At 38.8% G+C, this 18,900-nt stretch overlaps 1 protein-coding gene across 1 annotated transcript in view; it reads right to left on the bottom strand.

Moving 5' to 3' along the window:
- Positions 1 to 12,398, bottom strand: part of LOC109848562 (translation initiation factor eIF-2B subunit delta-like) — a 28,865-nt gene extending 16,467 nt beyond the window's left edge. Inside the window, exons 1-2 of the mRNA XM_020418116.1 lie at positions 12,171 to 12,398; positions 11,685 to 12,103 (exon numbers count right to left, since the gene is read on the bottom strand). Of these exons, the coding sequence (XP_020273705.1) occupies positions 11,685 to 12,103; positions 12,171 to 12,244 (493 nt within the window). The 5' untranslated portion in view covers positions 12,245 to 12,398. The remainder of the gene's footprint in view (positions 1 to 11,684; positions 12,104 to 12,170) is intronic.

Raw genomic sequence — 18,900 nt, 5'->3', positions numbered from 1 at the left:
ATACCCAAGATCTTCATCAGTGTGCGCAAACCTCGTCGCCATGGCCTTCATGGGCGTGAGGACTAGCGTTAGATCTTCTGGTTTTAATGGCGAAAGGAGAACTTGAAAGGTTTTGGGGAGATGGTAGCTTTTTGTTCAGATTAAATGATAGAGGGTCAACAGAGAATAAATGATGGGGAGATCGAGGAAAGATTGCGCCGAAAAGAATATCTGCGCTATCCTGTAGCTAAACAGGCGAAGGGATGGTGGTGTTGCCGCGTGGAATGTGGGGATAGGTAGGTGTCCAGGTTATATTAACTCTCCTCCTTGGGAACTAGGAGGAACATTGAATGCAGTAGCAGAGAATATACCCCGGTGACCGTGACAAACAAGCGCAAGTGAATAACAGTAACAGACCTTAACAACAGGACGCTAACCTTAACAACCAATACATAAGCTTAATAACAGAGCGCTAACTTTATCAACCAATCCATAAGCTTGACAACAGGGCTCTAACCTTAGCAACCAGTCCAATCCATGATCTTTAATAACAAAACCATAACATCAACAATACGACCCCGTGATCTTCTTAATCCATAAGCCTAACAACAGAGCTAAGCGTTACAACAAGGAGCTAATGTTAGCTACCATTCCATAAGTTTAACAACAGAGAGCTAACCTTAACAACCAATACATAAGCTTGACAACAGAGCACTAACCTTAACAACGGGACGCTAACCTTAACGACCAATTCATAAGCATGACAATCAGCACATAACCTTGACAGCCAGTCCATGATCTTAACAACAAAACCATAAGCTCAATAATACAACCATATATTTTGCCACGTTTTTCTTTACAATCTTGCTTACAACCTTAACAATGAAAAAAATAGCTTAACAACCACGCCGTGATCTTAACAAAGAAAAAATAACCTATCAACAACCCCGTGATCTTCTCAACAATTCCCTAAGTTCAACAAAACAATGAGGACTGTTACAACCTTAACAACCAATAAATAAGCCTAACAACAGAGCTAAACGCAACAACAATGGGTCGTCCTTAGCAACCATCACATAAACTTGGCAACAGAGCGCTAACCATAGCAACCAATAATTAAGCTTGTAAATACAACGCCAAACTTCACAATAAACACGTAAACTTAACAATCAGTCAATAACCTTAACAGCGAGTCCATAATATTTCTTGATAAATCGTTAAACTTAACAAAACAACATGTATCCAAAAATAATTTCCTTTACAATCATGCTACAACCTTAAAACAAACAAATAAACCTATCAACAACCCCGTAAACTCAACAAATAAGCTTGAATACACGATGACTAATGCATGTATTACCATTATCTCTACTCTAAGTTCCATAACCGTGCGTGAATATAACTGGCTCCCTTCAATGATCTTGTACAATAACAAGATAGTTAAGATTGATAGGTGCGTGGAATACAATCAATTCAGCTGGATCAATGTGTGAATCACCTAGGAAGGCACGCAAATGCTGGTGGAGATAGTCTTCTGGCTTACGATTACACTGTATAGCTATACAGTGTTAACGTAAGCCAGAGGATTATCTCCACCAGTATTCGCATGCCTTCCCATGTGATTCACGTATGACTCATCTGAATTGATTGTATTCCACGCACCTATCAATCTTAACTATCTTTTTATTGTACAAGCTCATTGAAAAGAACCACATACATTCACCCACAGCTAATGGAACTAAGAGCAAACACATAAGGGGATAACGTCTTCATCAGCGTGAGGGATACCCAAGATCTTCATCAGTGTGCGCAAACCTCGTCGCCATGGCCTTCATCGGCGTGAGGACTAGCGTTGATCTTCTGGTTTTAAAGGCGAAAGGAGAACTTGAAGGTTTTGGGGAGAGGGTAGCTTTTTTTCCAGATTAAATATAGAGGGTCAACAGAGAATAAATGAGAGGGGAGATCGAGGAAAGATTGCGCCGAATGTCTGCACTATCCTGTAGCTGAACACGCGAAGGGATGGTGTTGTTGCCGCGTGGAATGTGGGGATAGGTTCCTTATATTAACTCTCCTCCTTGGGAACTAGGAGGAACATTGAATGCAGTAGCAGAGAATATACGCCGGTGACCGTGACAACCAAACTCTGCTGAATGACAGTAAGGGACCTCTCCACAAGAGGACGCTAACATTAGCCATCATTCCATAAGTTTAACAACAGAGAGCTAACTTTAACAACCAGTCCATAAGATTGACAACAGGACTCTAACCTTAGCAACCAACCCATAAGCTTGACAACAGGGCTCTAACCTTAGCAACCAGTCCATAAGCTTGACAACCAGCACATAACCTTTGAAGTCAATCCATAATCTTTAATAACAAAACCATAATATGAACAATTCAACCCCGTGATCTTCTTAACTCATAAGCCTAACAACAGAGCTAAGCGTTACAACAAGGTGCTAACCTTAGCCACTATTCCATAAGCTTGACAACAGAGAGCTGACTTTAACAACCAATACATAACCTTAACAACAGAACGCTAACATTATCAACAGGGCGCTAAACTTAACAACCAATCCATAACCTTAACATTTGTAACGATATACTTGACAATAAATCCATGTGCATGACAATAAAATGCTAAACTATATAGGCCTGTTCGAGTATAAGATTTCTTGGATTCTGACTGTATGATAGCATCAACCATTTGAATGCTAATAACCTTATTTATTCCCCATTGTCAATTCTCTAAGTTCCATATAACCTGTGCTTGAATATAAATGGCTTCCAACAAAGAGCTTTCCAGCAGCCTGTTAAGTTAACGGAAAGCTCTTTGGAGAAGGCCATTGCTATTCAAGCCCATCCAAATAGAATGGCGGGGATGGGAAGATAAAGAAGATGTAAAGGTGAGGAAAAATGTTATATAGTTCGGTTCTGTATTGGAACAATCCGAGGGATGGTGATATTACTCTACTGCCTTGGGAACTATGAAATGCATTGAATGCAGTCAAATCAAAAATATCTCGGTACCCTTGACAGCCAATTGCAAGTGAATAATAGTAACCTTAACAACAAACAAATAAAACTGACAACCAAGTAATAACCTTAACAACCAAGCCAAAACTTCAACATTAAAGTGATAAAATTGAAAACCAAGTAATAACCTTAACATCCAAGCCATAAAACTTAACAATTTTAACGATATACTTGACAAATTAAGTTAACGATCGGTGATACTAACAACAAAGAGCAGGTGGATAGCAGGTGTATACAATAAACTTTACATTCAATCGATAAACATAACAATCAATCAAAAACTTGAACATTAAAGTGATAAATTTTGACAACCAAGTAATAACCTTAACAACCAAGTCAAAACTTCAACATTAAAGTGATAAACTTGACAACCAAGTAATAACCTTAACAACCAAGTCAAAACGTCAACATTAAAGTGATAAACTTGACAACCAAGTAATAACCTTAACAACCAAGCTATGACCTTCTCACTTGTAGTGATATACAGGACAACAAATCCATATACATGACAATAAAACGCTAAACTGTATAGGCTCGTTACAGCTTGCACGATTGTGACCCTCCATGTTCAGCGACCTGTTGTTTATTCGTCTAGTGCATGGTCTGCCATATCTTTTTTTTGTGAGAGGAGGCTTCAACACTCGCTCTTCTGACGGTACAAAGCGCTTCTCGTAATCTGGGATGAAATAGATGATCGGTGCATAGCTTGCTCTGAATGCGTCAACAGTCATGTACCAATCGCAATATTGATAAATTTCTCGTCCCATCCATGAAATTACAGCGCACGCATGTTTGCAGGGAATGCGGGTGATGTCCCAGGACCTGCAAGAACAAGTCTGATTCTTCAAATCTACGCGGTAAGTTTTATTGGACTCGACCTCCACAATATCTTCCGTCGAATGTTTAATCGTCAAGCAGCTACCATGCTGAATGTTATCACTCAGCACCAACTCCGCTTCCGGGCATAAGTATTCAGACCATTTCTGACCCAATAGCCTCCTTTCATGCATGCGCTCCATTATTTGCTTCCGTATGATCTCAACCAAAGGTAAGATTCGCAACAATCGTGCCTTTCTTATCCAGCTGTTGAAGGACTCAACAACGTTTGAAGTAACATGGCCATACCTTAACAACAAAGAACTAACATTAACAATAAAACTATAAACTAAACATTAAAGGCCTAACCTTAACAACAAATATCCTAAACTTAACAGCAAAACCCTAGCAGAATAACTCTAACCATAACAATAAAAATCTAACCTTAACAGAAAACTGTAGGATAACTCTAACCTAAACAACTATAACAGTGTTGTAACAAAATAACGTTGGGACCAAGCTATCTTACCTTATACTAGGAAAATGCGCGTTTGCCCATCTCTCCGGGGAGTATTCCATTACAGTGACGTAAGCCCTGTGATCGATCGCTGCCAATTCTTTCATGTCATTATCCCATTCAGATATTGCGAACTTATAATCCGCAGATTGTAACAGCTCGCCCAACGTAGTCACGATATTTGCCTTGTGCCCAAAATCCTTCATCTTCTTTTTGAAATTCTCGACTAGATGCAGAACACACCTTGAATGGAATGCATCTGGAAAGAATTCCTCGACTGCTGCCCTGATACCCTTGTCGGCGTCTGAAATCATTACCAGTCGATGTGGAGGTTGGTAAGGATTTTCCCTATCATACAGTAACGTCCATAATCCTTGTAAGAACCATTTCCAGTTAACCTCATTCTCTTGGTCGCATACGCAATAAGCTAGGGGAAATATTCCCTGGTTGCCGTCATACCCAGTAGCGCTAAGTAGTATGCCTCTGTAACGATCTTTAATAAATGTTCCATCCAAAAACAATAGAGGCCTACACCCAGCAATGAACCCTTCAATACAGGCATTATAACTAATGAACAGTCGCCTGAACCTCCCGTCATCAGCATCAATAACAACACGACTCCCTGGATTAGTTGCATGCACCATGGATTCATACCTGCATGAATATAACAACAAAGCAGTACATTTAGCAAAGGATTCATAACCATAACGAATGATCTTCAAACTTCACGACCAACACGTATACTTAACGACGAACCAATAACTTTAACAACTAATACGTATAGTTAGCAACCAAAACGTAAGCAGTAGATTTAATAAAGGATTCATAACCATAACAACTGATCTTCAGACTTCACAACCAACACGTACACTTAGCGACGAACCAATAACTTTAACAACTAATACGTATAGTTAGCAGCGAAAAGGTAAGCAGTAGATTTAGCAACGGATTCATAACCATAACAACCGATCTTCAAACTTCACAACCAACCCGTATACTTAACGTCGAACCACTTTAACAACTACTACGTATAGTTAGCAACCAAAAGGTAAGAGTGATTTCAGAAGAATAAAAAAGATAAGGACCATCTCAGTGAATCGTAAGCCTCATCATCGTCACCGAACAGGTCCTGTTGAGCTGTCTCCTTGCTCCACCACGCTTTACTGTAGTTAATCTTGATGCCAAAATTAGAGAGCATGTCGTTCTTGATATCGACCGCACGAAGATCTGGCCTAACCTTCAAAACAGCTTGTATTTGGCTAGCAATGAACTTCCTTGATGCCCTTGAGTTGCCAGCATTTGCTCCATGTTGACCGCAGGTGTGGGTAGACTCGAAATTCTTTATGGACATGATAGACGAATTTCTGAGCGGGGAAGCAAACAACATCCAAGGGCAACCATGTGTGTTTGAATCGACAATAGACTTTTATGCGTCTTTGTTCATTGTCGTAAAAATCATACTCGAACCGTTTAGCAATTGAATAATATTGAAGTGTTAATCTAACTTCAGCAGCACTATCAAATTTCTGACCAACTTCACGTATGGAGGTGTGCCACTCAGTTGGGATCTTTGTTTGGTGATTAAGCATGTCTTCCAGCAGCATGATCGAGTCGCCGGTGGGGTTGTCATTAGGAATACGCTCATCATTACAGGTTTGGGTGAACGGGGTATCTGCGCACCGCGAATTTTCTGTCGGTATTGTCCTGAAGTATAAATCAAAATACATAGCCTTAGCAACGAACTGATAACCTTAACAACGAACTCATAAACGTAACAACCTACACATATCCTTAACAACTAACCCTTATACTTAAGGGCAGACTCGTGACCTTAACAACAAACGCATATACTTAACATCAAACACCATAACTTAGCAACCAACTAGTATACGTAACAGCCAACAAATAACTTTAACAACCAGTGCTTAACATAACCTTGACAGCCAACACATTACCAAAGCAACCAATGCATGAGGTTAACAACTAATGGCAAAACCTATCAGTGAACTCAAAAGGAAATCTGGAGTGTAATTCCTACGCAGTTTCCGGCGTAGTCTGCGTGTTCTGCGAAGTTGAGGATTCCGCAGCGGAGGTGGCATACAAATTCGCGTCTGTAAATCCATTACGCCGACAATACTCGAACATCAAATTTAAGTCGTCGTCATTGTCAATTGAAATGCTGAAATTCTTTTCCCTTTCGCATATGAACTTCAGTGAAAGAGATTGCATTGGTATTTTAAGCCTTTTCGCCACTCGATATCTCAAGCTGATTATTTCTGTATTCTCTTTGATAACGACGAATACACTGTCACCACCTTTGTTGCTTTTTGCCTTCGTTACCACGCATAGAAGAGATCCATCCGCCATTTTATTACAGGGAGTGGTTGAAGAATCGAAGAGGCTTTTATTGAGGAGAATTAAGTGGAAGGAACAACTTAGCTTGAAGGGGAATATAGCTGGTGATAATATCTGATGATAATTTTGGAGGGAAATGGGAATTTCCCCCCCAAAAAAAGCCATTCTAATCACCATTTAATGCCTACAGTCGAAACGATGGGTTTCCGTCGTGAGAGGGCGACGAACACAGGCTGCGAAGGGTATTTTGGGCATTTCGAGCGAGGTTTAAACAGAGTTAGGCCTGGGGATTCGTTTTGGGGGCTGGAAGAAAATCGGAGGCGGTTTTGAAGGTAAAAGGCACGTTGAAAAAGTCTTGGGGGGGCAGAGCACGTTTTGGGTTGTTTTGGGGGCTGGAAGCAATTTTCCCTAGTTTTTTTTATGTTTCAACTCATTATTTTGATCTTTTTCCCAATCCAGCACTTACATTAAAAGACAACCCTAAAAGTAGCCTTGAACACGACCTATGTTGTATATCAGTGGCACTATTGTAAAAAGCGGTGAATCGCGGCGCTATAGCACTGAGAATAGCAGTCGCGGGGCTTCATCGTGCCGCTTAAGGTGTTTGCGGGTGGTTTAGGCGGAGAAAACCACTATTTGCTCGAATAGCGCTGAAAAGCGCTAAATTCCGCTAAAGTAGATAATAAGTATCTCCCTGAACCCGACCCGACCCGACCCGTATCCATTACACTTAAACCCTCTCACCTTTGATTCTCAAACCCAAGTGTGCCCTAGCCGCCTCTCTCCTGACTCCCGACTGTGCCTCTCTCGATCACTGTCCAACAACGACGACTTTCAGCACCGTCAACGTCGCCGCCGACGACTTCCAGCACCGACTCTCTCACCAACAGCAACAACTCACCTTTCTCTCTCTCTCACTTCCTCTGGTCAAACCATCTCTCTTTCACTGTCTCTCTGGTCAAGCCAACAGCGCCGACTCCCGACTGTGCCTCTCTCGTTCATTGTCTCTCCGGTCAAGCCAGCTCCCTCTCTCTCCGGTCAACAAAGAGAAAAAGATAATAACTAATAAATAATAATTTAATTTCTGATGATGTCACATTTATTCATTAATACGACAAGCTTATCAATTGTTATACCTTTACTGATAATACAAGAAATTTACAACTAATTATGTGATACATGACTTTTGAATGTTATTTTTAATGAGATTCATCATCAGAAAAATTAAAGTAACAATCAAAATAGTTGTCATAGACTCATAAAGAAAGCATGAGCTCAATTATTCATATCTGATCTCACAATGTCGTATATTTAATCCAGTCATAAATGTTCGCCAAAATAGTTGTAGGTCGTGGCTTATTACTGCATGTTTATTTATTTCTTTTATTACTCTTCAATGTTGTTCAGTATAAAGGATATAATTGAATGGAAATAAACATCTTAAAGAACTTTATGTAAAATTGTCTGATTCGTGATGTTTAAGAAAATAAAAAGTTGTCGACTTTCACTAAATTAGTACTTTTATAGCCTAAAGTTTCTTCAACTTTATTGCAAATGTAATTGTAAATGTAAAGTTTATTGTAAAAAAGTTGAATATTATATGTTGATAAAGGTAAATAATAAATATTGTAATTGTAAATGTAAAGTTCTAGTACTTATATTGTTACTTATTCTTGTTCATTGAATAGGCATAATTTCAACCATTATATGGAATTGTCCTCTACAGCATCTAATCCATTGATGAGTTCTCAAAATCGAGAGTCGGGTAGCTCCTAGAGCCGACCAAATCTAGCTGTCGAGGCTCGAGCTTCGGTTCAACACCCACATCCGCGTCCTTCAGATGATATTAGATAGGATTGGGCAATTTATCCCAAATGGCCTAAGAAGAATAAAATCAAGTGCACTTTGTGCGGACATGAAACCACTGATGACATTTCCCGCCATAAAGAGCACTTAGTTGGTAGTTGGGGGAATACAAAACCATGCAAGAAAGCGATACCTGATATTATAGCGAGGGTAAAAGCAGTAATGGCTGAAAATAAGGGTAGGAAGTCAGACAAAATAAGATATGAGATCGAGCATAGGCAGGAGGTCGATATTTCTAGTTCCAGAATTGAGAATGCGGAAGAAATCACTCATATTGGAAACAAGAGGTCCCGTGAATTTGGAGCTATCCATCGATATGCTACATTCTTGCCAGAGGAGCCTAATTGGAAACAAGAGGTCCCGTGAATTTGGAGCTATCCATCGATATGCTACATTCTTGCCAGAGGAGCCTACATCATCTTCGACTATGAAGCAAACAACAGGCTATCCATCGATATGCTACATTCTTGCCAGAGGAGCCTACATCATCTTCGACTATGAAGCAAACAACAGTTGATGCAGCTGAACGCAAAAGAAGAAAGGAGTTGGTCCATGAATGGGTCTCTCTTTGGACCTATGAAGCAGGAATTCCATTTCATGCATTGATGCTCCCTTCTTTCAACAATATGTGTGAAGCTATTGGCCAGTTTGGTCCAAGTTATGTGAACCGACGATGTATCAGTTGAGGGAGCCTTTGTTGAAGAAGGTAGTATCTCGTACTTCAGTTGGGTTAGAGCCACATAAGAAGCTTTGGGAGACTATCGACTGCACATTGATGATAGATTCGTGGAGTCATGGACTGATCGAAAACATAGATGTGTTATGAACATGTGCATTCATTCTAGTGCTGGAGTTATCTTCTATAACTCGATAGAGGAGTCTGCTGAATCTCATACCAAAAATTTTATTTTTAAGTGGGTTAATTAGTGCATCCAGGAGATAGGGGCAGACTATGTTGTACAAGTTGTCACCGATAATCACTCGTCGAACATGGCTGCAAAGGAGAAGCTAAAAAGTGAGAGGTCGAAAATCTTTTGGACTTCTTGTGCGGCGCACATAACCAATCTTATGTTGTAGGACATTGAAAATTTGACAAAATTTAAGAATACAATTGAGAAGGCAAGGGCATTGACTGTTTTTATCTATAGCCACATCGTGACAAAATTTAAGAATACAATTGAGAAGGCAAGGGCATTTGACAAAAATTAGAGTTGTTTTGAAGGGTTAATCACTCACTACCTTGTTTTAATTTTCATATTCAATTGTTTATATTTAAAAAAATAAGATTGAATTTGAAGTCATTGAACAATAAATGATAAAATGATAATTTGAAAGAAATGATATTTTTATGTTTGAATGCAGATCCACACAAAGAAAAGAGATAGGCTCGATAGCAAGAGATTGAGCGATCTAGTCTATGTGCAATTCAATTTGAGGATTAGAACTAAGATGGATACAACCAGAAAGGATGGAAAGAAGAGGGACATCCTACTTGCTAAAGACGGTCGGCACGCTTCTTCATGGGTGGTGGATGAATATAACTCTGAGGAGGAAAAGGATTATTATCCAGGGGCTGACATTCCACTAGGAGTTATCTCCAAAGCAGGTGGCACAGACGAGTTCTTGTAGCCGAGGAGGACCACAAGGAGGGCGAATATGGCTTCTAGTTCAAGAGCCCACGAAGAGGTAAATTCGGAGGACGATGAGGTAACTATTGATGACTCAGACTCAGATGAGGAGGATATCCAACTTGACGATGATGATAGCAACAATGATGCTTTGAGAGATGAGATTTTGCTACTTGGCACTGCTGATGATGATGAGGATGATGACTGATGATGAGTCATTGCTTGAATTCAGACTTTAGTCAATTCACTTTTGAGACTTCCAGCTTTTATTTTGTTTTGATTTAGACTTTAAAGTGTTGAGTTTGGAGTTTGGACATGTCATGTGTTTGGAGTTTGATCTTTATTGCTTGCTTAATATCTATAGACTGTTATTATCTATCATGATATTATCTTGCTTTGCTTATTTAGTCATTTATCTATACTTGAATATTTTATTTTTTAGGTTAAATTTATAGTAGTTAATATAATGATGATGTTACTAATCAATACTTTTTTATTGTTGAGCATTTTTATATTAGAGACTTGAAAGTTAAAGAAATGAGACAAATAACAGTCTTTTTGATAAACAAGTACGTTTTTGAATTATTTAATCTTTATAATTATAGTACTTTGTTAATATTATGTAATTATTACACATCTATTTCATGTTTAGGCAATAATTATAGTACTTTGTTAATATTATGTAATTATTACACATCTATTTCATGTTTAGGCATCAAGTATGTATTTGTAGAATTTTTAATTAATATTATGTAATTATTACACATCTATTTCATGTTTAGGCATCAAGTATGTATTTGTAGAATTTTTAAATTTTTATATGATTTTTCTTATTATTTAGAATATTTAAATATATTTGTATTTGACCGCTATTTGATTGTGCGCTATTTGTAGCTATTTCGTCGTAATAGCCACAAATAGTCTTAGCGGTACCTCGCCGCGACGCGCCGCGATCCGCTATCAGCAATCTTGATCAGTGGCAATTCTAGAAAATTTTCCTTTAGGGGCGGACAACAAGAGTTCATTTACCTAAAAGTGAGTGTGTTACAAAACTATAGTATCTGGTGGGAATGTACCTAGTATATTTTATTGTTGGAAAACTATAGTATCTAGTGGGAATGTACTAGTACACTTTATTGTAGGAAACTAAATAGGTTATTACTTTTCAATGGGCTAATTCAAATTGTTACTAATTTCTTTTAACTTTTTTAGATAGCTTGGGCTTCTTCTCAAAGGATCCGCCCCTGGATGTATTACTCAATTTCAACCTTCTTGTCGGTGTCAACTCAAATTGCAATAATCTTTTATCTGATGGAAAAACTAGAATTTGTAGTTATAAGTCAGCAATAAAACAGTATAGTAACCACCATTTCATACGTTGCGAGAGTTCTACACCAAATCTAACTGTGACCATTAAATCTAACGATAATTCGAATCAATGATAAAAATAAAAAATAAAAACAATCAGAAACAAAATTCAAATATACCACTAATTCCAGACACTGTCTTCACAATCGCCTCAGCCGCCGCCGTGTTCTTCGCCTTCAAATCCCCTCGAGCTTTCATCGCCATCATCTCCCCACCACTCCCCGGCATCGAGCTCGCCGCCCTCGAAACCGACACGTCATCGGAAAACTCCGACCCCGGATCGAACCTCGAGCTCTCCGGCGAGGTGCCAAGCAAAGAATCGTTCACCGGATTATAACTCCCAATTGGGATCTGGTGGCTATCCCTTCTGAGAGGAGAGAGAGTCACAGGCACGGCCACGGGCACGGAGTTTTGACGCGGCGGCGGGATCATGACCGGAGAGAGGGAGGTGGTGGCGGATAGATCGCCGGAGGGAGGGTAGGATGATGACGTGGCGTCGGCGGGGAGGGAGAGGGACCGGGAGGGGGAGCTCGGGCGGGTCCCAGGGGTGACGAGACGTGGCGTCGGCGGGGAGGGAGAGGGACCGGGAGGGGGAGCTCGGGCGGGTCCCAGGGGTGACGAAACCGACTTGGCGAACCATCGGATTGCTCGGGGCTCGGTTGGGGCGTCGGGGATCCATTTGTTAGGGTTAGGGTTTCGATTTGATTGAGGGGTCGATTCTAGGGTTTTCAGGGGTCGGGGTTTTTTGGACTGCGGAGGATCATCGAGTAGGCGAGGATGGGAAACGGAGAAGGGGAATCATCTGAGAAGTTTACAGAAGACCCCCTCTCATTCGACAAATTGTGCTAATGCCATAGGGCTTGTTTGGATTGAGGGGAATGAGGGTGAAGGGAAGTTAGGTGAACAATTCACTTCCATTCATCTTGTTTGGGAACACTTAGGAGGTGAAGTTAATTCACCCTAGTTCTCCTTGGTTCACCCCCTAATAGTATAAAATTTGTTACCCCCAAATTGGGGTGTAACCAAGGGCGGGCTTGTTTGGATTGAGGGGAATGAGGGTGAAGGGAAGTTAGAGGAACCATTCACCTCCATTCACCTTGTTTGGGAACACTTAAGAGGTGAAGTTAATTCACCCTAGTTCCCTTTGGTTCACCCCCTAATAGTATAAAAATTGTTACCCCCAAATTGGGGTGTAACCAAGGGGAAGGGAATTCCCTTCCCTTCCCTTCACTCAGTTTCCCTTAACTTCCCTTCACCCCCTACAAATCCAAACAGACACGGCCTTCCCTTCCCTTCCCTTCTCTTCCCTTCTCTTAGGGCCTGTTTGGATTTGTAGGGGGTAAAGGGAATTTAAGGGAAACTGAGTGAAGGGAAGGGAAGGGAATTCCCTTCCCCTTGGTTACACCCCAATTTGGGAGGTAACAATTTTTATATTATTAGGGGGTGAACCAAGGGGAACTAGGGTGAATTAACTTCACCTCCTAAGTGTTCCCAAACAAGATGAATGGGGGTGAATGGTTCCCCTAACTTCCCTTCACCCTCATTCCCCTGAATCCAAACAAGCCCTTAGTTTCCCTTAACTTCCCTTCACCCCCTACAAATCCAAACAGGCCCTTATGGAAAATAACAGCACGGTTAAAATCTCATCAATGACAGTCAGATTGTCGATATCATGGGCTGTCTGAACCCTACCCAAACCCCACCCACGTTTTTTTTAATAACGATTTGTTATTTGTTTGCACGGGCTGTGCTATTTGACTCGCGGGTTGGGCAACTCGCGCCCAACTCGCAGTCACTGAGTAGGGGGGTGGGCCCCACAGCTTTGTGGGGCCTACCCCCTACTCAGTGACTGCGAGTTGGGCGCGAGTTACCCAACCCACGAGTCAAATAGTATTTTTGTTGTTTGCACTGATGGTTTTATTTTCCCCACTCCTACTTTTTTTCCCCAACTCCTACTTTTTTTTTGCCCGTAAAGAAACATCTACGACGCAAACACGGAGCACTGGACACCAGAATAAAGGCACGTAAAAGATTCTAGGGATCATCCAGAAGAACGCAAAGAATTTTTAACCCTACTATATAAGATAAAAATTCTGCAACCCAATTTCCTTCATAATAGATGTGAGCAATCTCTATCTGTCAATTACGATACATTAAAATATTGGCTTTCTCCAGTAGCGTAATATCAATTTGATCAGCGTTCCCACACTTGAGCGTCTTTATCACATTCTTTGTGTCACATTCCACGATAACTTGCCTTAGTGTGTGTTTTGTTGGTTGCGGAGGAATTGCAACTAGGGGTGCTAAACTATATCCGTATCCGAGTAAATATCCGTAACCGTATCCGTTAAGATACAAATATGGTTACTCAAATCTATAACCGATAGGATTTGGTTACAGATATGGTTTTGTAGTGAAATATCCGTATTCGTATCCGAAATATCCAAATACATATTAGTCATACTCTTACGATAGTTTCGATTCTTAGATTATGAATTTGTGGTTAATTTTGATGATCAATATGTCTAATCTTAACTTTTCAGTTATAATCGACATATTAACGAACTTTTTTGTATCACATGAACTATGTTTTTCTCAATACTATCTAGTTTTTGAAATTACTCTAGGAGGGGGGGTGAATAGGGTATATGCTAATCTAATTAGATATTAATGTCGATTTAAAACTTAATTAACAATTATCCTAGCAATATGATATACAAGTGATATATGTAAGGATAAACAAATAATCAATAGGCGATATAAACATGCAACAATGGCGATATAGAAAGTAATAAACAATGAGCATAAATAATACGTCAAGGCAAACTCAAACACACAATATGATCATGGAGTTCGGTCACCCTCGACCTAAGTCTCTGCTCCTCACTCACGAGGAGAATCTCCACTATCACAACTAGTTTTCAACGTTCACCGAAAACGTTTACAACTCACACAATTACAATCACACATCACACCCTCTAAGTGTTGGCCTAGCCCGTGTCGACTTCCTCAAGTGCTCGGATTTACAACCTCTCCCTGGGCTTTACTATCGATGCCACTTTTCTTGGAATCGACCTCGTCTCTCACTACACACTCCTCTCGGTGTACTTGTGTATTACAATGTGTTCTCACAATAAAAGCTCAAATACAAATGGTTTGTTCTCTAATAAAGATGAGAACGAAATTAAGCTCACTCTCAATGAATCACTCACAACCCAAAATATACTAAATGTGAAAATACTCAAGCTCAATGGTTGTGTGTGAAACAATAAATAAAATGTAACTGAACTAGAAGATAAGTTTAGAAAAACTTCTCTAAGAATCAAGAGCGATGGAGATGAGAAATTGAAGCTCAAATAGTAGATGAAAAGATCTCATCCTCTTGTGAAACTTTCTTCACATAAACACTTGTAAAACAAACTTAAAACACCCTTAAACACTTGTAAAAAAACTTGTTAAAAACTTTTCTTTAATATCATGAAGTGTTAAGGGATGAGAGATATTTATACTAACTCAAGACAACAGCCCAAAGACAAGGAAACATACAAAAACCCCAAAGAATTCGGGTCTGGAAAACTAGCCGTTGGCTTGCAACGGTCATCAGTTCGGTCGATCGGATGACACTGGTCGGTTGACCAAAGGGTGTCCATCGGTCGACCGAAACAAAGTTGTCGGTCGACTGAGGAACCCTGAGAAACAAAGCTAAAAAAACTGATTCTAGTCGGTCGACTGGCAAAGCTTGTTCGGTCGCCGAAAACTGACATATGGGATTTCTAGAAACTGGATTGTAGAAATTTGATTTTTAAACACCATTTAAAAATATCAAATAAATTCTAAAAAATATAAAACTTTGGAAAATATTTATAAACATGAATGTAAACTTGTTTGAAGAAGAACTTTTCAGATAGTACCTCATATTTATGAAATATTGTTGATTTGTGAAAAATGTCAAAAACACGAGTTCATAAATACTTGATTTTAACACAATAATTGTATACATATTTTAAAACACTTTTGAGTAGGCTAATGGACTTGATAAAGATATAAAATATTGTTGTTAAGTCAATAACCCAAAGCTTTGATGTTTTCTCAAAAATGTGTGTGTGAGTTGAGCTTGTAAGTATAATACACAAAGTATAAAACCTAAATTAGAAACTATATACCCAAGCTAGAAGGCCTTCAATGAGCTCGTCTTGGTTTTCGGATGAAGCACGGTATTGACTCTAACTTGAATAGCAAGTGGCTTCATTCCTATTTTTCACCGACCTCCAAGATATCGTCGTTAAGCTCAATTCCATCCAATCTCTGACAATATCCTTATTATGCTCAAATATATCCTGAATGCATATTGGATACAAACACAAATGCTAGAAACAAGATTAGAAATTGTTGGGTAATCATCAAAACAATATTAGAAATGTGGGCTCATAAACATGAGACCTAACAGTTTTCTCATATCTGTTTTGTATCTGCATGCATATCCGCTAATATATCTGCATGTATATCTGTAACCGTATTCGATTCTAGCGGATATTGTTATAAATTTTCCTTACCAAGGTATATTTGTATCTGTATATAAGATGAGTGAATGGATATGGATATGGTAAGCATTATATTCGAGCCGTATTCGGACCGAATGCATCCCTAATTGCAACTATCGGCCCATGCAATTGGATCATCTATTATCCAGCTTGCAAGTTGCAAGTGTTTGCTTTCATTTCAACTCGATGTAATAGTTGCAATAACAGTTGCAAAATATCCCTCTAGTTGCAGCTTCTGACTTATGCAATAGTGAGTGTAAATCGCACACTTCCGCTTACAACTAACCCAAAATTAATAAGAAAATAAAATCTCAAAATAATTATTTTAAATTTCAAAATATCTGAGAATTTTGTTTAAAATTTAAAATAATTTGATATAAAATATTTAAAACAGTATTTTTTAAAAAAATATATCCTAGAAGATTTATTTTTAGGAAATATTTTTTCTAAAATATAAATTTAAAAAATAAATTTAAAAAATAAATTTTCCATGAATTTTTTGAAAAATACTATTTTCAAAAATTCATTTTCTAAAAAATACTATTATTTTTATAAAAGTATAAAGTTTTAAAATATATCATTTTTAAAAAATATTATTCTCCTAAAAATATTATTATTAAAAATAAATACTATTTTTTCTAAAAAATAATTTTATTCAAAAGTTTTATTATTTTTCCAAATATATAAATTTTCAAATTAGTATAGTTTTAAAATATATTATTTTAGAAAAATTCCATAAAAATATTTTTAAAAATAAATTAATATTGTAGACAGATAAATTTAACTAATAAATTTTTAAAAGTAAAAATAAGTTGCATGCGAAAAGTTACAAGCAATAGCAAACAACTATAACTACAAGTTACAAATTTTAAAAATGTAACTAAATAGTTGTAACTGTGGTTACATGTAATAATTATTGTAACGTCTCAGTTGCTTGCAAGCGATACTTACATTGCAACTACGGTTGCAATCTACCAAACACACCCTTCCTTCTTTGTCTCGTGGCAAAGTAAGCTCCAACATCATCTCCCATAAACTCTGTTTTTTGGATTGTACAATCACCTAAATGGCACAAAAAGTCCCCATGCCAATACCTATGCCGATCCCTCAAAACTCTTCCAGAAGCCATCCTCATCGGATCGGCCATTCTCAAATCATCTCTGTTGATTTTCCACCAACCATTTCTTAAGATACCCAACTGATGAACCTCGTATCCTCACTGGTATTTATTGTTTAAAATTTTCTACTTTTGTTAATTGATTGATTTATAATTGACAAATCATTTCTGTTGATTTTCCACCAACCATTTCTTAAGATACCCAACTGATGAACCTCGTATCCTCACTGATATTTATTGTTTGAAATTTTCTACTTTTGTTAATTGATTGATTTATAATTGATAACGAAGGGTGTACCATATTTACCTTCAGTGGTCCTAAATTTTACGGATAACTCCAGCTCATTTCCGGAATTTTACTCATCCTTTAAAAGAGCAATGGATCCACAAGCAGACCGAAATCTACTATTAACATACTAGCCTGATCAAGGCCCAATTTATTGATTACATGGGCTGGGCGGAGCTCACCTACAGTTCAAAGTTCTAACTCAGGTTCAAATTCAGCGCTATTCCTAATAGAACTCGGATTAAAAGCTCAAGTCGACTCCTACTAGGATTATGGAAAGTTATTGTCAATAAAAAGAGCCTCAAGGCTCCAATAATTCATCACAAAAAAACTCTCGTTAAGCTTCCAACATGGAGAAATCAAGTCAAGGCAATGTCAACGCCAAGAACAAGACAGAGTCCGAGTCCTCTCCCTATGGAATCCCAAAAAGCGTGTTGTTTATGATCAGAGATCAACTGAGTCCAAGTGGCCGTGTGAGCTTTGCTAAGAGTTGCAAGCATTGGAAGTACATTGCCGATAATGCTCCGGCGATGTCTACATCGAGCGGAGGCGATCATGGTCGACCATCGTCGGAGAAAGAGGCCGGTTGGTGAAGTTGATGGAAGCAAGGGTTTTAGTCTTTATTATTAAGGAAGTTTTCTTCTGTTTTTTTTTTGGTATGTAGGGTCTATGCTCAATTTGTGCATGGACAATGACAATATTAGTTGTCGATTAGTCTGTGATGGTCCAATTTCTTTTCAGGATTATGCAATAATGATTTTTTAATTTTGTTATATATTGATTTCAACTGCGTTGCGAACTACACCAGTTTCGATTTTGATGAATGCATTTTTGAGAAAGTACTGAGGATGCAAAGAGAATATCATGGACTAAGAGCAAGTCCAGCAAGCTCCCAGTTGGGAGTCCTAGTCAGCAAGCTCTCAAGAGCTCTCAAGCATTTTGGTATAAAAAATTATAAAAATAGGCCTTGGGAGCATCTCCTTATTTTATGGAGCTCCAACGAGCTCATAGTTAGGAGCTCCAACAATATCAAAAAAACCCCTCTTCTATTTTAATATTTTACCCATTACTTTTAATTATATTTAAACCTCTTGTATTTTATTTCTAACCGTTGGATAGGTCTTCGAGGGAGCGCACACAGTCTTCGAGGTAACACGCGGCTTTCGAGGGAACGCACACGGTCTTCGAGGTAACCCACGGTCTTCGAAGGAACGCACACGGTCTTCGATGTAACCCGCGGTCTTCGAGGGAATGCACACGGTCTTCTAGGTAGCTCTCGAAGTTCGAGGTTGGGCACGAACTTCGAGGTATCGCAAACTTTGGCCGTCAACCGACTGATTCCTATAAAATTCGATGCCTTCTCACCTCAACCCATCGTCTCCCAAAACAAA

This window comes from Asparagus officinalis, chromosome 7 (assembly GCF_001876935.1).
Source record: "Asparagus officinalis chromosome 7, Aspof.V1, whole genome shotgun sequence".
NCBI classification, from domain to species: domain Eukaryota; kingdom Viridiplantae; phylum Streptophyta; class Magnoliopsida; order Asparagales; family Asparagaceae; genus Asparagus; species Asparagus officinalis.
This window is presented reverse-complemented; position numbering and strand designations above follow the sequence as displayed.